The sequence below is a fragment of the Mus caroli genome, chromosome 2, assembly GCF_900094665.2.
Source record: "Mus caroli chromosome 2, CAROLI_EIJ_v1.1, whole genome shotgun sequence".
Lineage (NCBI taxonomy): Eukaryota > Metazoa > Chordata > Mammalia > Rodentia > Muridae > Mus > Mus caroli.
In genome coordinates, this window is record NC_034571.1 from 165,042,233 (window position 1) to 165,065,932 (window position 23,700).

The following is a 23,700-nucleotide window of genomic DNA, read 5'->3' on the forward strand; positions in this document are numbered from 1 at the left end:
TTTCATTATCAAACTTCCTGGTCTCTTCTCACAGCCAATCATTTAAAAAATGTTAATGAAATACTTTTTAGCAAAAGGATCAGAAACTTAAATACTGAGAAATCATATAGATATATTCCTTTTTTTTGAGAGACAGTTTCATGTAGCCCAGGCTGGCCTGGAGTTTGCTATGTAGCTGAGGATGTCCTTGAACTCCCCACCCTCAAGACAGGTGTGACCCACATCACACCCAGCTAAGGAACAAAACCAATGCTTGCAACAATGCCAGTGTAATTTTATAGCGGGTGAAGACAACAATTCAAGAGAAGACAAGCCTGGCCTGGTGGTAAAGGCTCGTCATTCCTGCAAGATGGAGGCAGGAGAATGGATAGTTTCAAGTGCAGTTGGGCTACAGAATGAGTTCAAATCCAGCCTGGATAATTTAATTTTTTTTGAAGTTGTGTGGGGGCTGGGGGTATGGCATGGTGGTGGGGCACTTGTCTAACTTGTGCCAAGCCCTGGGTTCAACCCACAGGCCTACAAGATGGGGGAGGAGGGGCAAAAACTAAAGGTGAGCCTTGCTCTATGCCAAAGAAAGAGCTATGATATATATATTTTTTTTTCTAGTTAAATGAGTATTGTTTCTGCCAATTCATCTTTCCGCAGCACTAAGATCCTCGGGTTGACTTTAGAATTCATTGAAAGCATCGTGGTAGCTTTAAATGTCATGGAAAATTCATTGGCATTTAAAAAAAATTATACAATTCATTTTAGTGCTTAAAATCATAGTATCAGAAATATCAGCCGGGTGTGGTGGTACACGCCTTTAATCAGAGGCAGAGGCAGGCGGATTTCTGAGTTCGAGGCCAGCCTGGTCTACAAAGTGAGTTCCAGGACAGCCAAGACTACACAGAGAAACCCTGTCTCGAAAAACCAAAAAAAAAAAAAAAAAAGAGAGAGAGAGAGAGAGAGAGAGAAATATCGAGGGTGGGTACAACAACTCAAAATCTGACCACCAATGTGTTAACTGGTCTGAGCCCCCGTGGACATACATATCACCTAGAATCTGTCCCTGACTCACGCTGGGCACCTGCCAGGGCCCAGAGATGTGCATCTTCACTCCAAGCTCTGACTCAAGGCTTTGGAAATAGCTGCAGGGTTTTTTTTTTTCCTTCTCTCAAACATTTCTACACATTATCTCAAACTCTGGGAACACTGTGTTGTGTCTGGGAACGTATTTCTAACTGGTTTCTTCCCCCAGTGGCCACAGCACAGAGAGGCACAGCTGCTCACTTATCCATCATGTTAAAGATCATCTCGCAGGTAAGGCCTTGATCTGGGCTCTGGCTCCCCGCTGCTTCTCCTTGGTGGCCCAGAGCCTGCTCCCCAGGGCACTGAGGCTCCCCTGAGGTGGCGCTCTCCAGGGTGGCAACATCTTGGGGAAAAGAGACAGAGAGAGAAGACGTGAGAGAAAGACAAGGCACACAGATGGAGGAACCAGAAAGTATATATTGAAGACAGTCGCTGCTGTTGGAGCCCTGCTGTAGGTACCCCAGAAACACAACCTGATTCTCAAGCTCTGGTGGTCAAGTCTCCCTGCTTCTAGGCAGGGCTCTTTTGTGGGGGCACCGCAGGTACCAAAGACCAGCAGCTTCTCACCCATGAGATGGCTGTGGCATGCTTCTCTTCAGATGTGGGAAGCAAAAATACCACCAGACATGACCCCGGAAGTGGCTCAGCAGGCAAGTACTTGATCCGAGTTTGAGGGGTGAGTGTGTGCAGAGATATGATTGTCATGAAGCCATTTTGATTAAGGTGGCCAACCCCTCCAGTGACCCACCTGTCCCCCATTCTCACTGACTCTCTGGCTGGGGTTAACAGCAGGGGTTGGGGGGATAGGAGATGGGGTCGAGAACACCGCCAGGTTAAAGCAAAGTGGTCCTAAGGGACATACCTTCCTCGTGTCCTGCTTCTCCCTCCGAGGCCTGTGTCCTTGTCACTGGTCTCCTGTCCTTGTTGGGGGCCAACGTCTCATGCTCCGGGTCACACTTCTTTCTGTGTCTCTGCAGGTTACTCTGTGGAAGGTGACACGGGCCCCCAGTGAACATCAGTGTCCCCATGTGCAGTCTGCACAAGGCAACTCAGCAGGGAGAGAGAGGTACTTGTCTGCTGGCCCCGAGTGGGTGCCTGAGGACCCATGTAATGGGAGGAGGGGTCACTCCTGTAAGTCCTGCTCTGATTTCTGCATGTGTGCCCCGTGGCATGCTGCACCCTATGATTCACCACAAGATACATCGGTAATTACGTATATTTTAAAAGGTGGCCTTCAGAAAGACAGTGGGCAAAGTGCACCTTTTAGATTTTGGGCCCCAAACAAAAAACAAACACAAACTAAATGACCTTTTGTGTGTGTGTGTATGTGTGTGTGTGTGTGTGTGTGTGTGTGTGTGTGTGTATAGGTATTTATACCTGGATGAAGGTGTCTCTGGAGGCCAGAAGTGGGCATCAGATACCCTGGAGCTGAAGTAGCGTATGGTTGTGAGCCATCTGATGTGGGTACTGGGAACCAAAGGTAGGTCCTTTACAAAGTAACACATGCTCTTCACTGCCGAGTATATATATATATGTATATGTGTATACTATATATATATATATATATATATATATATATATATATATATATATATACACACACACACACACACACACATATATGTGTGTGTGTGTGTGTGCACTGCTGTTTTGCCTGCTTGTATGTCTGTCAAAGTGCCAGGTCCCCTGGAATTGGAAATACAGCCAGGTGTGAGCTGCTATGTAGGTGGTGAGAATTGAACTCTGGTCCTCTGAAAGGATAGACAGTGCTCTTAACCACTGAGCCGTCCCCTCACCCCGCCAGTGATTTTTTTTAAAGGGTAACCTCCCTCTTATAACTAAGTCTAGCCAAAAGCTAGCTTGTTTTAATTTTTAAAATAAGAGCCATCAAAGAGAAGACAAAGGTAAACTTAACCTTCCCACGATGCTTACACTCAGTAAAACGAGGCCTACCAGTGAACTAGAAACTCAGTGCCCCATCGATTTCTAGGCTATGGGGGCCTCTCACCTGGCTGCTCTCCTGTACTATGTCCTAAGTGCAGGACATAGGCCTCGTGTTTGAACCACACCAGGACTCAGAAAGGACGGCTGGGCGTGGTGATGGATCATGTCTGTAAACCCAGCTAAGCGGGAGCCAGAACTAAGACAGTCAGGTGTAAGAGACAGAACCCATTTTGGCTGAATGGGCTTGCTAGCCCAGTTTAGGTTCGAGTTCATGCTTTGCACAAAAGGACTTGCCCTGCTCCTTGCCGTGAGAGCGTGGAATGCCTTCTTTGCTTAATTTTTTTTTTTTCTTTTTCCCATTGCCTGGGTCACATGTACTGCCTCTCTTCCTTAAAGCCATGCTGCCCTAACTTGGTATCTGTCTTAGGGTTTCTATTGCTGCCATCCATAACATGACCAAAAGCAACTTGGGGAACTTTGCTGGGATGTCCTTGAGGGGGACACTGAGGTCATTCTTTCCCCCAACAGATTCGTTCGTAAGTGGCCTACCCATGTCTGCTGTGACGCCGTAGCAGACGCTGCCTGAGAAGACGTGAGTTCTCACACTGCTGACGGAGAAAATGTGCGGGTCCCGGTTTTGCATAGTAGCTTGTTTTCAGTCGTGTACATGGTGTGTTCAGGACTCCTCTGAGCACCCGAGACAAGCCATAGGCTGCTTCCCCAAGCAATGTAGGAAGCAGCGACTGACCTGCCTGCCATGAATAAAGATTAGGGCTGGGAACCCCTGATGTATATGCTGAGTTAATACACACAAATACAGGCCTGCCAGCCTCCGAAAGGATCACGCCAAGGATGCTAAGTGCGGCATATTTAGACTCTTCAGGACACAGAGACAGTGGTACGTGACAAATCTCTGAGCTGGGATAGAAGGAACCTCGGAGATGTCACCTGGGTCAGCACTAGGGCCACCACTGCTGGCGGTGACATTCAGATACGGAGACAAACTGATGTGTGTGCTCGTAAGCAGATAACCTGTGAATATGCTTAGGTTGACAGATTGGGACAAATCAGGGCACACTTGCCTGCAGTCTCCCACCCCTCACCAGCATCCTGCCAGGGAGCAAGGATGTGCATCTGGACCAGGCTCCTGGTGCCAGGACTCCAGAGAAAGATCCCAGATCAGGCAGTGGCTTAAGTTGCTGATCTATAGCCCTAGTTGATCTTGAAACTCCTTGCTGCCACAGAGAAAGACACCCTACAGAGAGCCTGACACTAAAGGACCAGCAGTGTGCGTTTGGGACACCTATTAGACATGCCCCTCCCCTCTACATTAGAGAAACCTGGCCAAAGGCTCCTATTGTAAAAGCCCCTCTTTCTCTGAGACCTATAAAGGGCCCTACTCTTCCTTATCAGATCCCATGCTGCTGTCTGTCTGACCATGGTTTGCTGCTATCTGTCTGACCATGGTTTGCTGCTGTCTGTCTGACCAGGGCATGCTGCTGTCTGTCTGACCATGGTGTGCTGCTGTCTGTCTGTCTGACCATGGCGTTGATGACTCTTTTACCAGAACTTCTTATGCAAACTCCGCTCCTGCCTCGCCCTTGAGGCACACACCTGAGACGTTTCTCTTAACCTAAAGCTAAACTGGATTCAAGTACCCAGCTGCACTTTAATGTTTAACAGCCAGAGCCACTCAGCCACCCTGCTCCGCCATTCCAGACTTACCCACTCCGTGACATGATACTTTTTGTTAAGCCCTGGCATTTGGAAGTAATTTGTTATGCAGAAATGGAAAAAGGAATACACCAACTGACAGAATCTAAAATGAATGTGAATCCGTAGCCTGATTTCGCACCCTGGAAACGCCTGGGAATGGAATCCCTCCGTGAAGACATCTCTGTTTAGCTCGCAGACAGTTGTCAACTGTCATACTGTACAAGCCAGGCTGCACCCAGCCTGTGGCACACAAACCTTTACTCCCTACATTTAGGAGGCAGAGGCAGGTGAATCTCTATGAGTTTGAAGCCAGCTTGGTCTACCCAGAAGCTACCGGGGGCTACAGCATGAGTTCCTATTTCAAAAGTCGGAAACAAAGAGCTCGGTTCTCTCGGGAGTCAGAGAACTCCCTGAACGGTTTTCAGCATGTGTGGACAATCTGCCCCAGAGTCCCCCAGAGCTGGACCTGATGGATCAGCAGTTGTACCAAAATGAAAGAGGTTAGAAACAGAAAGAATCCTAATCAGTAACCATGGGGTTCTTTTATACCCCACAAAGAACATCACTGGCAGGCCACGTGAGCCTGGCCTGGCGGTCATCCCAGCTCCTCCGGAGGCTACTCCAGCACAAGTTTAAGGCCAGGATGGACAATTTAGCTAGAGCTGGTCTCAAAATAAAAGATAGGGGGCCCGGTGCAGTGCTTGCCTGGTACGGTACCTGGTTCGGGTTCTATCCCCCAAAGGCTGTGTGTATGGGGTTCCCTTTGGCCCTTGGAGGGAGAGTGTGGATTTATAAAATGAGTGAGTTTTCCCCATCCAAAGACTAGCAGAAACCGTCCGCAGAGGAGGTGGTCACTGTTTGAAGTCCTGGCAGCCTCTGAGGCCGATGGATGCTTACCCAGCGGGAGAAACGTTTATCACACTTGAGGCACAGGTGCAGATTGGGGACGAAGTTCGGGTCATGGTACTTCCTCAGGTGCACAGTCAGTAGTTGCTTCTGTTGGAAGTGCTTGTTGCAGGCCAGGCAGGAGAAGGGCTTCTCTCCTGTGTGCATGCGCATGTGTGCCTTCAAGCATCGCTCCTGCGGGAGAGCGGGGACATAGCTGACATAGGGTGGAAGAGTTCCTTAGAACCATCTGTCATTATCATGCGTCCCCCCTCAGGAGTGCTGTGGCCCTCCTCAGAGCCAGGTCCTGCTGCACACAAGGGGTCAGGGTCATCTTTCCCTACACATGCATTCGAAGCCAGCCTGGTTTACAAGAGACCCACTTAGGAAACCCCCAAAAAAGTTCTCTATGGTCCATACTTTGAAGATTTGTTTTATTTCCTAATTCTTTATCAATCAATTAATTTGTATTATTGTGTGTGAGTGTGTATGTGTGTGCACATAGACCTGGGTCGGGCTACCAGAGGAGGCTAGAAGAAGGTGTCAGAGCCCCTGAAGCCAGAGTTTTGGGCAACTGGGAGTCACGTAGCCTACACTTGGAAAGACGGAGAGTGGGAAATCCTGCCGCTGGTGTCTGCTGGTGAGACAGTGACCAAGCATCGAGCCACACTGAGATGGCGCCACACACTGCAAGTGCTTTTGTGTATGTGGGTGGGGTGTAGCCGTGATCACTGTGAGAAACCCAAAGCGAGGAACTAACAAACACTCTGAAAAGCTAAAAGAAAATCAGCACATTTAGAACTAACTCCTCATCCTAAGGTTCCAGTGCCGGCTGGGCTGGAGGGTTTGGGGCTCCATACTTTTCCTGATGGGTCTGAAACCCTCTTCAGGGAACTCAAGAGAAGCCTGCCTCTGTTCTCCCTGATCTGTGGGGTGTTTGTTCAGTATATGAGAACCCAGGAGTGCAGACATGCTAAAAAAAAAAAGACTCAGAGGGAGCTGGGGGCCTGGGGAGCTGGGGGCAGGGGGGTTGGGGAGCTGGGGGGCTGGGGGGCTGGGGGGCTGGGGGGCTGGGGAGCTGGCTCAGTGGATATAATGCTTCACTGTAGTTCTGTGATTAAATTAGCTGGATAGAGAGTCCCAAGTCCCTGTCTCTTTCCTCCCAGAGCTGAGGTTACAGGGACACATCATCCCAGGGGTCTTGGGGATCCAAACACCAGAGTCTCACAGAACTACAGGATCTCGAGTGTATCTCAAAATGTATGGTGGGGAAGTCATGGGAAAGAGACCCAGTGCTGAGCTCTGGACTTGGGCACTGTTCATCCCACAGTCAGATGAGAGCCTGCTTCCTAGATATCGTGTGATGTGACTGGGAGACTCAAAGGCCAGAGAGCTGCCAAGTTCAGCGCAGCGATGGCAACATTTCCAAATTCTGAACTCTAGTTTTCTTTTGAGAGGTAAAGTTTTATCGATGGCAACAGGAGTCCCCTGAACTTCTCACTGTGCCGTCCAGTTGTCAAGAAAATGGCGCCCGAGTGCTTATCACTGCGTGCAGAGTCTGTCTGCCGAGGACTTGTTCAATATGAAAGCGGCAACTGTGAAAAAGTGGGTAGAGGGCTGGAGAGATGGCTCAGCGGTTCAGAGCACTGACTTCTCTTCCAGAGGTCCTGAGTTCAAATCCCAGCAACTACATGGTGACTTACAACCATCTGTAATGGGATCTGATGCCCTCTTCTCGTGTGTCTGAAGACAGTGTTCTCAAAATAAATAAATAAATAAATAAATAAATAAATAAATAAATAAATAAATAAATAAAATCTTTAAAAAAAAATAAAGAAAAGGTAGGTAGAGCTGGCAACTCAAATTTTCCCACTCCCTGGGCTGCAGAAGGCAGGGGAGGTGCTGGTCACAGCCTCTTTCTCCCCCCACAGGACATTACAGACTGTTGGCTCAAGATTTACTAAGGTAACAACCTTGAGAGCATCGCTGAGGACATTTGACGTTATTCATCATTGTGTGTGTATGGTGTGTGGGAGCAGCTCATGTGTGGAGTCAGAGGATATCTCTGTGGAGTTGGCTCTCCCTTTCCACCCTTGCTTGGGTTTGGGGACTGGAACCCAGGACATCAAGCTTGCTGGCATACCTCACTGGCTGAGGGGGCACTTACTTGCCGAGCCATCTCACGGCCCTTCAGACATTCTTGAGTGACATGCCCTTTGATTTGGCTTCCAGGCATGAAGGACCACATCCATGCCCAGTCTGATCTTGTAGGGTGTCAATGCCAGAGTTAGGGCAAAGACACACCACCGCCCTGACAGCAGATACCCACTAGGGAGAAGGTAGACCACTCTGGCACCTTTTGGATGCTGTCCTGGCTTGTGTGGGGGCCTGAGTGTGGTGAGGATTTCAGCCCTCTCTGCAGCTCCAGCTGATGGCCTGTGGTGTGTGTGTGTGTGTCTGTGTGTCTCTGTGTGTGTGCATGTGCGTGAGTGTGTGTGTAGGTGCGTGTGCATGTGCATATGTGTGTATGTGTGTGTGTATGTGTAGGTGTGTGTGTGCATGTGCGTGTGCATGTGCATATGTGTGTATGTGTGTGTATGTGTAGGTGTGTGTGTGCATGTGCATATGTGTGTATGTGTGTGTGAGTGTGTGTGTCTGTGTGTCTCTGTGTGTGTGCATGTGTGTGTGTGTGTGTGAGTGTGTGTGTCTGTGTGTCTCTGTGTGTGTGCATGTGTGTGTGTGTGCTCACGGAGCTCTGAAAATACACTGGATTCCCTGGAACTGGCCGACTGCCACCCAACATGGGTGCTGGCATTCAAATTGCAGCCCTCATGGGACTAGCAATCATTCTTAACTCTTGGACTCTTAGAGCTCCCCAGCCTCTAGCTTCCTTCTTTCCATTCTTTTAAAAATTCATTTACTTATATTTTACTTTAATACGTATGAGCGTTTTGCTTGCTTGCACATACATGCACCACGTGTATGTGTACCTGGTGCCCAAGGAAGTCAGACAAGGGCTTCGGATCCCTTGCAACTAGAGTTACTTCACGTTATGGGGAGTTATTAACCACCACGTGGGTTTGCAGGATCAGCAACTGCTCTTAAGAGCGGAAGCGTCTCTGCAGCCCCTGGCCTCTTCCTTAAGGAGGACTGCTTCCCGGATCTCCCACCCACTCACACACCTGCCTCACACAGCTTGCCTGCATGCGTGCGTGAGCAGTCACGGCGACACGGTACCTGCTTGCACGCGTAATCGCACTGCTTGCACTTGAACTTCTTCTCGTTCTTGTGGGTCCTCTGGTGCTGAATGAGGGCATAGCGCTCATGGAAGCCGGCGGGACAGTATCGGCACTTCATCTCCTCTGGGCTATGGCTGTGCAGGTTACGCAGATGGACACCTGTGAGAACCGCAGGAGACGCCGCCGCTGACCTGTGGCTCCACGGGTGCTCAGGGACTTCTCTGGTGTGGTGGGAAGTTCTGGGCACTACAGGATGTCTTCAGCACCTCAGGGCTCCCCCACCACACTAGCTCGCCTCCCTCAGAGATGGCAGACTGCCTGCGTACTCCAATGGCATAAACGTCCCCGTGAGCACCACTGCTGTGAAGGAGCTAAGCAGAGGGCTCAGTCTAAGATCTGTTCAAAGCTACAGAGTCAGCCATGAGTGTTGAGAACCCTAGCACCTTGTAGGGGGTTTGAACCAGGGCTGAGGGGGTCTTCTGTAACAACCATGACTGTTGTCCTGCTGGGGGTCTAACCCCCCTTGTCCCATGACCTGAGCAATGTTAAGTTCCCTATAGGAAGCTCTTTATGCGGCTAACCCTCAGGCCTGGTGTGCACGTGGTACTGTATGATGCTGATCAAAGGACACACCAGTATCCTGGAGGAGCAGCCTGTACCCCATATTAGACTCAGAGATGGCAGACCACCTTATTCTTAGGAGAGCCAGGATCTCCACAGCACCCCTGCAGGGGCTGCAGAGGTTGCCTCTGGCCTGTGACAGACAGGCTGTTCTTGGCTACTGGCTAGCTGTCCTTTGGTCCTAACAGACCGCAGTGGGCAGCGCTTCATGGTACTTCAGGAACCACAGAAGCATGGCAGAGTATTTCAGCTGCTAGGTGAGATTGGGCAAACAATTGAATATTTCTAAAATCTCTGGAATTTTCCAAGGCAACTGGTTGGACTTTTATTTTTGCAGACACTTTTACTGTCTCTCTTGTAACATAATTTTGGAGAGAGAGATGGAGGAGGGAGGAAGGGAGGGAGGAGGGGAGAGGGAGGGGGAAGGGAGGGAGGAGGAAGAAAGGGAGGGAGGAGGAAGAAAGGGAGGGAGGAGGAAGAAAGGGAGGGAGGAGGAAGAAAGGGAGGGAGGAGGAAGAAAGGGAGGGAGGAGTAGGGAGGTCACAGAGATCTAAGGGCTCCCTCTGCCAACTCTCTGCCCTTGATAGCTCCTTGCCCTAAATAAATTCAGCCCTCCGTAACTCCCTGCCCTCCAAACTCCCTGTCCACACCATCTCCCTCCTTCTATACCAAAGGCTGCCCTCCCCTCTCTGCAGGCTCCCAAGTGCAAGCACAGAGTCACTCCTGCAGGTCTCCTCCAGAAAGTCCTGTGTCACAAGGGCTCCCCACAGGAGAAGGCAGACTTTGTATCTTACTGAAGGCTGCCTCTTACTGAAGCAAGTTTCTCAGGGAGAACCCTGTCTCAGTTTCTCCTCTATACCCTCAGCTCCCAGCAGGGTGTGCAAAGGGCAGGCTGAGGAAGGGACAGGGACAGAGCTGAACTTCGGATGCAGTTGCACAGTTGCCTTGTGACACTCAGATCATCAGGACCGCTGTCCCTAGCAGAAAAAGTCTCCGTGTCTCCCAAGTCTCAGTGTCCTTACCTGTAAGAGCAAGTTCAACGTGAGATAAAACAACACCCGCGGATTTGATCAAACCTTCTGTGGACCTGCCCGTGGCAGGACTAGGCTGGCCAGCTTCTGAACCGCACTTACTAAGATCAGCCACCAGAGGGTGCTACAGGACCTCTGTAAAAACATCTCTAGAAAAGTTTTCCAGGCCCTACAGGAGTCGGAAGGCTGGCTCTGCAGATTTTCAGACTGAGGGGACAGGTTAGAGGGGACACTCACGCAGGTCATTCTTCCTCGCGATGATGGTGGCACAGTGGGGACACTCGTATTTGGGCACATTCTCTCCGTGCTTCTGTGCCATATGGATTTTCATGGTCCCTCTCTGGGTGAACCGGACGTGACAGGTGGGGCATTCATACGGCTTCTCACCTGTCACACAAACAGCAAGCAACTGACTCTCTGGAGTACGGCTTCCCCGTGAGCCCCGGCCAGTCCCAGGGATGCTGTGCTGGGGCTTCTCTCCCAAGCAGTGCTTTTTTGTAGGCTAAAGCTTTAGCTTCAAAGGTAGGAACAGAAAGGCAAGCCAGCCAGACAGCAGCGTCGCAGGGCCCCAGCTACAGAATTCTCTGACACAGGCGGCCCCTCACCAGCTCGGAGTGGGAGCCTGAGGGTGTCTGTGGAGAGGAGACCGTTCATGCACGGTCTTCAGATGATAAACCAACTGAGCGGGTGCATAGCCCTCACCTGAGTGTGTCCTCATGTGGCGCTTCAGCTTGTAGGAGTCCCTGCTGGCGTAAGCACACTGGCAGCACTGGAAGGGACGCTCACCTGTGTGTGAGCGGATGTGACGCTTCATCTTGCTTGCCTAGGACATGTGGAAGAGGGTTATCGTGATGGGTGGTCAGGGCTCCAGCTGACCAGCTCCATATGAGAGACGAGACGTTGGCATGGCGGCTCATGCCTGCAACTACGGCACTCAGGAAGCTGAGGCAGGAGGATTGTTATAGTCCAGGTCCCATCTGAGGTTATATCAGGAGACCTTGTCTCAGACACCGTTCCCTCTCCACTGCCCCCCAAAATTCCCAGAAAAAAAAAAGCCTAGGTACGATAGCACAGGCCTGCAATTTCTTTTTTTTTTTAAAGATTTATTTATTATTACATCTAAGTACATTGTAGCTATCTTCAGATGCACCAGAAGAGGACTTCAAATCTCATTACGGATGGTTGTGAGCCACCATGTGGTTGCTGGGATTTGAACTCAGGACCTTCAGAAGAGCAGTCGGTGCTCTTAACCACTGAGCCATCTCTCCAGCCCCAGGCCTGCAATTTCAAACTTTGGGGAAGTTAAGGCAGGAGAATTGCTGCAAGTCTGAGAATTCCCTGGGCCATACAGTGATCCCAAGGCTAGCCTGGACTGCAGAGACCATATCTCAAAACAGGAAAAGGAAAAACTTAAGTTAACTAGACCTTAGTATCAGGGTGTCTCATAAAACAGAACTGCCCAATCTGCTGGTGATAAACTTTGTCACTAGCTGTGTGCACAAGGTCCTTTGGGGTTAACGAGCAATGGTTGAGGGACTTTCATGCTAAATGCCACTTCTACAAACGGAAGCAGAGCTCTCTGCTCAGTCAGTGCTGTGTGTGTTTCTATCTTTATTTCCAAGGCCTGGTCCGCTCGCTCACAGCAGTAAAGTTTAAACCACTTGCAAACACGCAATCCGGAAAAGCCTTCTGAAGTGGAAACCTGAACCATTAGCTAATGGAGAGTCACCCGTGAAGCACCCAGAGTTCAGAGTCCTCACCAGTCCTCTGCTAACTGGGTTCAAGACAGACGAACCCCTTGCCACCAAGTGTGGTTCTGTGGGCTACTGGCTTCTTTTAATATATATATATATATATATATATATATATATATATATATATATATATATATATATAAAGATTTATTTAATGTATATGAGTACACTGTAGCTGTCTTCAGACACGCCAGAAGAGGGCATCAGATCCCTTTACAGATGGTTGTGAGCCACCATGTGGTTGCTGGAAATTGAACTCAGGACCTCTGGAAAGTCAGCCAGTGCTTTTAACCCCTGAGCCATTTCTTCTGAGACAGGGGCTCACTTTGTAGCTGAGGCTGGCCTCAGACGTGCAGCGAGCAATCCTGCTGCCTTAACTCCCTGAATGGTGGTCCTGCTCTTCTCACTGGGGAGGCAGAGGCAAGGGGGTCTGTGAATCTGAGGTCAGCCTGGTCTACAGAGTGAACTCCAGGCCAGCCAGGGTTACAATGTGAGCGCTGGACTAGCCAGGGCTACATCGAGAGATGCTGCCTCAAACACAAGAGTGGCAAAGAGGGAAGGAAGTGTTAAGCGGCAGAGAGTGAGCTCTCTTAGGCTCTGGAGGCCATTAAGTAGAAGTCACGGGGGACCTCTCATCCCCCGTGACAGCAGGCTTCTCTGATGCCACACCCTCACCGCAAACCCTTCCTGGTGTCTCCTGGGGAACAGGGCCATCAGCTACATTGGGTCAGAGGTTTGGGAAGCAACACCAACCCCGCTTACGCTCAGGAAGGCTCCGTGGAGCTGCTTCTCTGGAGTGCAGGAGGACACCCAGGCCAGGAGACGGCCCCAGTGAAGTAGAAGCTTCCAGATGAAAAACTCAGTTTGGTTTTTTATTTTAAAGGAGAAATAGAGAAGCCAGGCTGTTGTGGTGAGTTCGAGGCCAGCCTGATCTACAAAGTGACTTCTAGGACAGCCAGGGCTACACAGAGATACCCTGTCTCACAACAACAACAACAACAACAAATACCCCAAAGCAAAACCAAAACCAAGACAACAAACAAAAAAACAAAACTAACCAACCAACCAACCAACCAAAACCCCAAAGAACAAGCAGGGGGAGAAATAGTAATAATATGAGGATTGCAGGAAGGAGAGAAAAAGAATTTTTAACACTGTTGTACGGGAGGGTTCGGGGTTCAGCGAGGCACACAGTAGGAGGTCAGGGTGGCAACACAGGGCATCCCTGCTGGCTTCTTGAGGTTAGCAAATGCTCTACCACTGAGCTACATCTCCAGCCCTCTTTCTCCTTTTTATTTTGAGACCATGGGTTTAAGCTCACGATGGAGCCCAAGCAGGCCTTTTAACCTGCCCCCAATGGGGCTCAAGAGAGTGCAGAAGCACAAGAAATTGTTGTGTCTAATCCGCTTCCTTGCTCCTGAGTCAAGGGTAAGGGGGGAAGGGTGCAGCTCGTCACCCTATTTTGATGTTAGCCAGCAAGCACCATCAAATGGTGGTGCTGCACAATGGTCAGCGCCTCACGGGCCATCCCTGAGTTGCACTTGGCACTTGGCAGGATCTCAGAGCCTCGATGTCTCCTTGTCGGACACCTTCTCCCCCCTCACAACCTTTGCCTCAGATAGAAAAGAGCCTTTTAAAAATAGCCATAGCAGAAAGAGGTTCTTGGAATCGAATTCTGACCTGTCTGTGAAATGCCCCAATTTATGAAACACACTTGCGTCATTACTGGGTTTAAACGTTCTCTGTCCCCTTTCGCTTAGTTCCTGTTAGCAGTCTCTGCTTAACCCTCCTGTGCCAGGCTCACGAACAGGACACAGACAGCTTCTTGGAACCTTAGGCATGGTGGAACCTTGGGCACGGGCTGCTAGAAAATGGAACTGACCAGGAGACGCCTGCCACACACGGCCTTTGTCTTTCTGAGAGAACTGATGGGAGGCCGCACCAGCTACTCAGGAAGCTGAGGTAGGAGGATTTCAAGTTCGAGGCCTGCTGGGGGCTGCAGAGTGAGTTCAAAGCCAGCCTGAGCCACTTCCTGAGACCCTGTCTTAGAATAAAAGACGTAGCTGAGGCCACAGCTCAGAGGTAGAGCTGTTCAAGGCCCTAGGTCCAAACCCTGGTACCACATACAACACACACACATGCACGTGAACACACAAACCACACCTGTTTGCCACGAGCAGAGCACGCAGCTAAACTCCATCGAATCAGTGATCGTGCAGCGCACGTGCACAGGGTTATATCTTCACGCCAGTAGCTCTGTCTGTCAAGGTGGTGTTGAGGCACAGCTCAAAAGCTTGAGGCCCAATTTCCAAGTCCTGTGCTAGAGGAGGCATTCTGATTCGTGACCCCAACTGTGACATAAGATCCTGGAGAGACCTTTTCAGCAAGTCTGAGAGCTCTCTCCTTAGTGTCTACATTTTCATCTTGTGCATATGAGTGCTCTGTCTGCCCATATGTCCGTGCACCACATACATGTCTGGGACCCAGAAGCCAGAGAGGGCATAGGACCCGTAGGAACTGGCTACAGTTCACTGTTACAGACATCTGGTTGTCAGCAACCATGTGGGCACTGGGAACCAAACCCAGGTCCTCTGCAAGAGCAGCCAGTCCTCGTAACGGCTGACCAGCTCTTCAGCCCCTGCAGCTAAGAGCACGCAAAACCCTGCAGAGGACCCAGGTTCTATTTCCGGCACTCCTGTCAGGTGGCTTCCAACAGCTACAACTCCAGCTGCAGAGACTCGGCTCTCTCTCTCTCTCTTTTATGCCACCCTCAGTGACCTGCATTCCATCCACAACAGAAATACAGACAGATAAATCTTGTTTGAGAGGAAGCAAGATGACTTGGCTGGTAAAAGCACTCGCTGCCAACCAAGGTCTGAGCTTAATCCTCAAGAAAGAGAGAACGGACTCCATCAAATTGTCTTCTGATGTTCACTGTGTAGGTCAGGCTGACCTTGAACTCACAGCAATCCTCCTGCCACAGTGCTGGGATTGTTAAGTATGAGTCACGATACTGGGCATTAGCTAGATGGTAATGACTGTAGCTTCTATCATAGACTTCAAAATGTGTCTTTGGTGAATGGCTGGGTAACACGTTAGTGTCCCTCAGGGTGTACGGCGCTGCCTGAGCAACGATTTCTCGCTATGGTACAGGGCTGGCCGCAAGGGAGCTCACCTCAACGCTGGCGTACTTGCACAGGGAGCACTTGAAGGGCTTCTCATAAGTGTGTTTGTAACGCCGGTGCCGGACGAGTTCTCCGCTGGTGACAAACGCCATGTCGCAGTCCCTGCACTTGTGGGGCCTGGTTCCTGGAAAAATCACACGGTTCACACTTTTTAAACACGACTTAACTGCGAAACTTCCAGTGACTTTCTAGTTTTGAAATGGCAGTCTGAAAGGCTTCAGCAATTAAGAAGTTCTTTGAACTATAAATACCATAGATGTACGGAGACAGAAGTGTGGGTAACAGTCAGTGCTTTTAGCTGAAACTCAAGAAGGCGTTGGGGGTGGGGGTGGGGGTGGGGGAAAAACTAAGCTGGGGATGGTGCGGCAGGCTTGTAACCCCAGTGCTCAGAAGGCTAAGGCAGGGGGACTGGTGGTTAGACATCAGCCTGCGCTACAAGCACGAGAGACCCCTAGTTCCAAAACAAAACAGAAAAAAAAAAACCCAAGCAAAACTAAACACCCCCCTTCCTGCTGGAGAGTGAGACCCAAATGCTTCAGGGATGCTAAGGATGAGGTTTAATTAATAAATTGGTATTAAAAACCAGAACCAGAGCTGGGTGTGGTGGCGCTCGCCTTTAATCCCAGCACTCGGGAGGCAGAGGCAGGTGGATTTCTGAGTTCAAGGTCAGCCTGGTCTACAAAGTGAGTTCCAGGACAGCCAGGGCTACACAGAGAAACCCTGTCTCGAAAAACAAACAAACAAAACAATAAAAAACCACAAAACCCAGAACCAACAACGATAAGAAATCGACAGATGGATTGGTGGGCTGGGCTGGTCCCTAAAACAATCATTCATCTTGCTCAGGGAACTGAGACTGAAGGATCACAAGTTCCAAGCTCGCTAGGGCAACTCAGACCTCTGAAAATAAAAAGGAAAGGTCTGGGGAGATGGCCAGCGGGGCCGCACCTGCCTACCATGCTTGAGACCCCTCGGTTAGTCCTCAATGCGAAGGAAAGTGAGTGGAGCAGACGCTGAGAGGATACGGACAAAAAACTGTTTAACTCACGAACTGAAGGGAAAATTATTTAAATGGTTGAGTTGCTGCTTCTGCAATTTTTTTTTTTTTTCTGTGCTGAGGATGGAACCTGGGACCTTTCCCTTCATGGGCTGGGCAAGTTCCTTCCTCAGCTTCTGGGATTTTCTCCAGACAGCAAAGCCCCAGGTGAAGAGAGAACTCGCTGGGGCTCCCTGTACCTCCCTGAGATTTATGGTGCGTCTGTGATAAAAGGCCACCCCGGCCAGGCACCTCACCTGTGTGGGTGTTCACATGGTTCCTAAGAAGAGTGACGGTCCGGAAGGCCTTCAGGCACAGGTGACACAGGTGTGGCCTCTCATTGCTGTGAATTTTGATGTGACGATTGAAAGTTGAGAGCTTGGAAGAAGTGAACGGGCAGGTGTCGCACTGAAAGGTCTGAGGTTTTCCTGTAGAGAGAAGACACACACCAGTGTAGCTGCAAAGATCGTCCCTTGAGCAGTCCCTCAGAGGCCGACGTGACTTCCTTAGCCTAGTACTGGTGAGGATTATGAGATGTCTCAAAACCTCAGGACACTCTGTTTTTGATGAAGAACATCTTGTTAAGAAGTACCCAGCTTCTGTTTCCTGCCACAGGGCTGTCCAGGTCCCTAACCCACCCTCCCTGTTGTTAACAATAGACAACAGTGTGCTCCCCTCAACTCCCAACGCCGGTAACTGCAGTTCCAGGGAATCTGATGCCCTCTTCTGGCCACTATGGGAACTGCACACAGGTGGTGCACAGAAATACATTCTTTTGTTTGTTTGTTTGTTTGTTTTTGTTTTTTTTTTCGAGACAGGGTTTCTCTGTGTAGCCCTGGCTGTCCTGGAACTCACTCTGTAGACCAGGCTGGCCTCGAACTCAGAAATTCACCTGCCTCTGCCTCCCAAGTGCTGGGATTAAAGGCGTGCACCACCACGCCCAACTAATACATACATTTTTAACACATAAATTAAAAATAAATCAATCTTAGCCACGCAGCAGTGACTCACACCTCAAATCCCAGCATGCAGGAGGCAGAATCAGGAGGATCTCTGTAAGTTTGAGGTCAGCCTGGCCTACAGAGTGAGTTCCAGGACAGCCAAAGCTACAGAGAGAAACCCTGTCTTGAAATCATGAAACAAACAAACAAAACAACCAGTCTTAATAAACTGTCATTTACAGTGTGGTATAGATCAAGGAGGTCAGAAGACAAAGTCTTCTCCAAGCAGGGAGTCCCAGAAACAAGTCTCCCATAAACATGGACCCAAGTGGGTACCCAAGTTCTCTGTTGGGTAAAATGAAGCTCCCCCCACCCCGTAGCCCCCAATGCCTTCCCAGAATCCTCCACCCAAGCCAGGAGAGCTCTGGGAAACTGGCATGAAGCTGAACAAAGCCACAGCCCACAGCCACAAGTGACTATTTAAATTTGTATCAAAAATAACTAAAAACAAAAACAAAATGTGCCCCTCATTTGAGTGCCGCCAGCCACACACGGATGGTGGCTACACACCTGGAAACATTCCTTTCCTGTATCCCCGATGTTCCCTTTGGCAGAGCCAGGCCATACAGACAAATGAGGACATCCTTTCACAGCCGTGAAGAAGGGATGCAGCCTCAGCTAACACTGCCTGACAAAGCTTGTGGGGAGCTGGCTGAGGGCAGTTTCTAGCTTGTAGGGGATCATATCTGCTGTTTGAAGACACTAAACTTGCTGACAATAACCATAGGAGACTCCCAGGAGCAGCCAAGGCTGGGAAGGTGTTTCTCCACAGAGGACACATAGGTGGCCAATACATGCTTGGAAAAACACCCATTAGAAAGACGTACATGAAAGTAGCAAGATTCCCCTCCACACCTGGGACCAGACCAGCAGAACGTGGTCAGGCTGTGGGGACAGGAGCCTCGGACATTGCAGGTGGCTGTGGAGATTGTTTGGCAGTTTCTCAGAAAGCTAAGCATGGAGCTGGAGAGAGAGTGTGGAAGAGTGCTTTCTAAGCAAGCACGAGGACCTGAGTTCAAATCCCCAGCACCCATGTAAGAAGCCAGGCATGGTCATGCATGCCTTTACTCTAGTGCTGTGGGAATTGGAGACAGAAGGAGCTGGGGTTTGCTGGCCTCCAGCCTAGTAAGAGAGGCATGGTTCCAAGAGAGTAAGTAAGGTAGAGAGTGATAGAGCAGAATAGTCTAAGGCCTCTCCCTGTGGGGTCTCCACATGCACTCATGGGCATGCACACACACAGGCACACGCACACACACGCGAGTTAAACATGGGACAAAGAAATAATCCATCAATTCCACTGCATATGTCCAGTCCCCGAAACTACAGTACATAACTAGCCATAGCAAAACCATTCATAACAGCCAAAGGGTAGGAACCACCTCAACATCCAGCAAAGGAGGGATGAATAAGTAACTGTGGTATGTCCATACAGTAGAATATTAGGCAGCTGTGAAAAAGAAAATGCTCATATATGCTACCGTATGGATGAACCCTGGAACTATACTAAGCAAAAGAATAAAGAGCCAGAGAGCACATGGTTGAAAAGTATTATTATGGACATATGAGTCCAAACGTCCATATTAAAAAAAAAAGTATACTGCTGGTTCCCAGGGCGTGGAGGCCAGGGATGGAAAGTACGAAGGTGGAAGAGACAGGGTGATAAAAATGCTTTGGAATTAGCGTGCTAATGGTTGCATAGGATTGCAACTATATTAAAAACTGAAAAAAATAAGCTAGGAGGGAGATTTGGGGCTTCAGCCTCTTGACTGACTGTTCTGTGTCATTACCATAAGGCAAAGCGTCAAATTCTCCACCGCCAGAGGCAAAATCTACAGGGGGGCTCTGACCACGGACAGGGGATTGAAAACCTACAGGGGGGCTCTGACCACGGACAGGGGATTGAAAACCTACAGGGGGGCTCTGACCACGGACAGGGGATTGAAGCGCTGCAACGCTGGCTGGTCCCCTTATAAACCGAGTCGCCTCCTTCCCTACCCTGGCCATTGGCTACTCGAGGAGAAAGGTGGCTTTTAGTGGTGTATTTTGCTTGTTTGTTCGTTTTTGTTTGTTTGTTTGTTTGTTTTTTATTCTGGCTGGACTGGGGAAGGAATCCAGGGTCTCATGCATGCTGAGAAAGCGCTGAGCCACTGAGCCACTTCCCAGTCAGAGAGAACTTTTTAAAAGTCACCTAGAAATTGAGATAATAGGATAGAATGTCTCCATTTAAATAAGTGAGAAATTACTTTGAAAGAGCAGCCTACTAAACCACCGTGAGAGTCAAACGTTTCCTGTGGGCTGCTAGGATGCTGTCTATTGCAATATGAGAGTGGGGCCTCCACAGAGCCTCGCCGGCCCCTCCCTATCTCTGAGTGCCCACCACTAAGATTCCCTAACAGGGCTGCCGACGTCCATGCACACATGAAGGTCAGTCACTGCTCCTGCTGTCTTGACCCTCCATCCCAGACCCTAGCCTGGCTTCGTTCCACACAGTAGTCTCCAGCCTGGCTCGCCTTCCTGGCCTTCAGTCTGATTCTGTCTTTCTTTCTGACCCCCTCTTTTGCTGGTCCTCTTTTCTAGCCTTCTACAGGAAGGACGCTCTGGTCTTATTCCCTAAGCCCCAGCTCTTGTACAGAGCTTGCTGCCCTGGTCTGTAATTACCTCACTGAACACTCACAAGGAATTTCAAGCCAGAAAGCAGAGGCTGGGGCCCGGCCTGAGATTTATGTGTGTAATGTTTAAATGTCTGAGTGTAAAATAAAATTTAAAAAAAAAAAGAAAAACACTTTGGGATTTGATTTACAATACAGAGCATCAGTTTAAAATTTCTTCCACTTCCTGATGTTCTGAAAGAAACTTTTAGAAGTCAACACTTCAGACTTCAATAATTGCTACCCTCCCAGGAGAGAAACAAGGGCTTCCCAGTGTGTCTTGGGGATGGCCAGCCTACCCTTGGTCTGCCTCCGCGCTTTTGGTTTTGCGGCTTTGGCTCTCGGCACACTTGTCTGCTCTGCCGCTGGTGGATCTTGCTGTTCTTCTAGGCTTAGATGGGAAATGGTCAGAACAATTTCGTCTTTTCCCTCTTTTGGTTTCATTTCCAGAAGGAGGAATCTCTCTTCTTTCTTGTCTGTCTCTCCCTGGGGTGGGAGCTGGTCCTTTTCATCTTCTTCGGGCTAATAAGTCAAAATGAGCAAGCGGAGGCAACGCTGTTAGTTACAGTTTGATAAAATTCTTCATTCTGGCAAGCTACGCAGCACAGAAGGGGACGCCGGCATGTGAGACCACGTATGGGCATCAAACGCTTGCTAGAAAGCTATCGGTGACTCAGCATCTGGGGTTCTGTGGGGACTCTGTCTTTGTTGGTGGTGGTTTTTTGTTTGTTTGTTTTGTTTTTGCTTTTTTTTTTTTTTCGGGGAGTGGGGGCAGGGTCTCAGGTAGTTGAGCCAGTCTCAAACTCACCATGTACCTGAGAATGAGCCTAAACATCTAATCCTCCTGCCTCCACCTCCTGAATTCGAGAATCGCAGGGTACCACCAAGCCAGGGTTATAAGGTGCTAGGGTTGAAACCCAGGCTTTGTGCATGCCAGGCAAGCACCAACTGAACTACATCTCCAGGCCATAATACTTCTTTTTTAAAAACACAATGTACCTTATGTTAATAGCATCATTTCCTGCAACTTTTTAAAAGCCTCTAAACACACACATATTTATGTGTATTTATATATGGTAAGACATGTATATGTAATGTGTATATATATATGTATATATATACATATATATATACACACATATATACATACATACACACACACATATATATATGGCAAGGTCTTGTTATTTTACTGTATTTTATTTTCCAACTTCAAATATGTCGTCTATACATAATATCGCCCAAAGCTTCAATCTAAGAAAACTCAGTTTTCGCTTTCTCTATTCCACAAGGCATCAGTGTGTAAGAACGACGCACCGTACCTTCTTCAGGGCTGTGCTTTCGTCCAAGTCTGGTGTTAACTCTTGGTTCTCCTCGGCCATTAGCACGTTCTCTCTCAGCAGGTGAAAATGTATCAGCTCCAGCTCCTCTGGTGGGTACAGCTCTTCCGGGATGCTGACCGTCACACAATGCTGAAGGTTGAGCTGGGGCTCTGGGTCGAGCCACAGCACGGATGGCAACTGCAGTATGCCTTCCGCCTCTGGTACCGTCCCTGAAAGCTCGTCGGAGTGTGGCACGCTCAGCCATCCCAGCCCCTGTAGGTGCACATCCTGGGACTCCAGGTGCATGGTTTGCAGGGTCAGGATCCGCCTATCGCTCTCCACCGGGGCCCTGGCCTCCAGAAGCAGACAGCTGTTCTCGGTCTCCACCTCCTCGACAGCTCCCTCCTGGGCGTCCACTCTTTGTACCCCGTCCTCCTCTTTCTCCTCCTCTAGGTCTCCAGGCTTCAACTTCTGCTCTTTGATCTGGGTGAAGTGCCCAGAAGGGACAGGGACCTCAGCGGCAGCCATGGTGACGACCCCTGATGGACAAAGAGCGTGCAATCTTTATGGGGTGCAGAGGTGCTGGGGCCTAGTAGACATGGGCTTTGATCAAGGTGCACAAAATGGGATCAACATTCCAGGCCAGTTTGGACTCGGTAGTGAGTCCGTGTCTCAACCCCACACCCATACCCTGCAAAAATCTCTAACGGGACTTAGGTGATATTCCAACATTCTAAGTCCCGGGCTGGGCTCGGGATGGTGAAGGATGGTAGTTTGCGTTGGCATGGTTCAGGGCTGAGCAAAACCGGGGTCAGCCCCCCAACTCTGTGGGACACGCGAGGTTTTTAGGGCAGAGCAACCTCTCTTTGGCCTCGTGGCGCTTGGCAGCCATGTGCACACGGCCCACCAACCTCCATGCCTGCCTCCTAAGCTCGGCGCCCCGCCCGTCCTGTCCCGCCCAGCCTCACCCCACCCATGCCCATGCTCCCTGGTGCTCCCCAGGAGGCAGAGGCACTCCAGGACCTCACCACAGAGGCAGGGCCTGGACTGTTGACCGCGTGGCCGCCACCTTGTCACCTCGTGCTAAGTTGCTCTTCGTGCAGCAGCTGCTGCCACCACCTCCCTCTACGAGAGCCCTGCGCAGGTGCTGGCGGGAAAGGGGTGGAGCCAAGGAGAGGAAGATGGTGGAGATGGAGGAGTGGAGTAAGGGTCCCAGGACCCCAAGAGGGCGCTGGAGTCCTCGGGGGGAATGATGGACAGAGAAGAAAAGATGGAATCCTGGGAGTGGGTGGAGTCCTGAAGGATGAGGGACAGAGTTGTGGAGTCTTGGGGGGTGGGGCACTGTAATCCTGGGGCAGATGATGGACAGAGAGGGAGAGATGGAGTCCTGAGGGGGCGCTGGAGTCATGGAGGGGATGATGGACACACACAGAGAGATGGAGTCCTGAGGGGACGCTCGAGTCTTCCGGAGGAGATGATGGACAGAGAGGGAGAGATGGAGTCCTGAGGGGGCGCTCGAGTCTTCCGGAGGAGATGATGGACAGAGAGGGAGAGATGGAGTCCTGAGGGGGCGCTGGAGTCCTGCGGGGAAGATGACGAACAGAGGGGGCGCTGGAGTCCTGCGGTGGAGATGATGGACAGGCGTGGTCCTGAAGGGGCAGCTGGAGGCATGGCAGTGGATGATGGACAGGAAGGTCGAGGAGAGGTCCAGAGGGGCGCTGAAGTAACTTAAGGATGACGAAGTGGAGAGGAACCGACCTGGAGACTCTGGGAGGACCGGCAAGGTAAGAGTGCTGCAGGGGAAGGCCCTGCAAGAGTCGAGGAGGCCTGTGTGCAGGGGGTGCTGGAGGGTAGGATGGGGTTTGAGAAGAGTCTTGCGATGCAAACTGGAGGCCCACAAGCCTCGTGGGTGCAGGAGTGGTAAAGAAACTGTAAGGGGGAGACGGAAGGGACAAGGGAGGCCGAAGGGAGACCGATGGAAACAAAGTTCCGTTGACGTTTTGGAATATTGGAAAGTCGGAGTATTGGGGAAAAAAATCAGCTGGCTTCGAATGCTGTCTTTGACTTTGTGTTTATCTTCAAACTACCTTCAGCCTCTATCAGTCAGTTGCAGGGCACCATCAGGTGGGTGGAGCCAGGGCAGCGATGCAGAGAGGAGAGGCAGGAGGCAGGAGGCAGGAGGCAGGAGGCAGGAGGCAGGAGGCAGGAGGCAGGAGGCAGGAGGCAGGAGGCAGGAGGCAGGAGGCA

The 23,700-nt window shown here is 50.2% G+C and overlaps 1 protein-coding gene across 2 annotated transcripts; it reads right to left on the minus strand.

The window, feature by feature from the left end:
• Window positions 1-238: 238 nt before the first annotated feature.
• Ctcfl (CCCTC-binding factor like) lies at window positions 239-22,719 on the minus strand. Of its 2 annotated transcripts, none has more exons than XM_021156087.2 (11): window positions 22,482-22,719; window positions 21,454-21,992; window positions 20,431-20,653; window positions 16,740-16,910; window positions 15,437-15,570; window positions 11,210-11,330; window positions 10,745-10,894; window positions 8,854-9,014; window positions 5,629-5,811; window positions 1,934-2,054; window positions 239-1,384 (listed from the first exon to the last, which is right to left on the minus strand). In XM_021156087.2, exons 2-11 carry the CDS (start codon window positions 21,979-21,981, stop codon window positions 1,269-1,271), a joined length of 1,908 nt encoding a protein of 635 aa, XP_021011746.1. In that variant the 5' UTR covers window positions 21,982-21,992; window positions 22,482-22,719; the 3' UTR covers window positions 239-1,268. The 2 variants fall into 2 exon arrangements, with proteins under 2 accessions (XP_021011746.1, XP_021011745.1); XM_021156086.2 differs by having other exon boundaries at window positions 239-1,414.
• Window positions 22,720-23,700: the final 981 nt, after the last annotated feature.

Coding starts and splice junctions, on each gene's coding strand:
- Ctcfl (XM_021156086.2), bottom strand. CDS start 21,981: ATGGCTGCCGCTGAGGTCCCTGTCCCTTCTGGGCACTTCACCCAGATC. Junction 20,654..21,453: donor AAAGCACAGCCCTGAAGAAG/GTACGGTGCGTC, acceptor TTGACTTATTAG/CCCGAAGAAGATGAAAAGGA. Junction 16,911..20,430: donor AGCGCGGAGGCAGACCAAGG/GTAGGCTGGCCA, acceptor TTCTCTCTACAG/GAAAACCTCAGACCTTTCAG.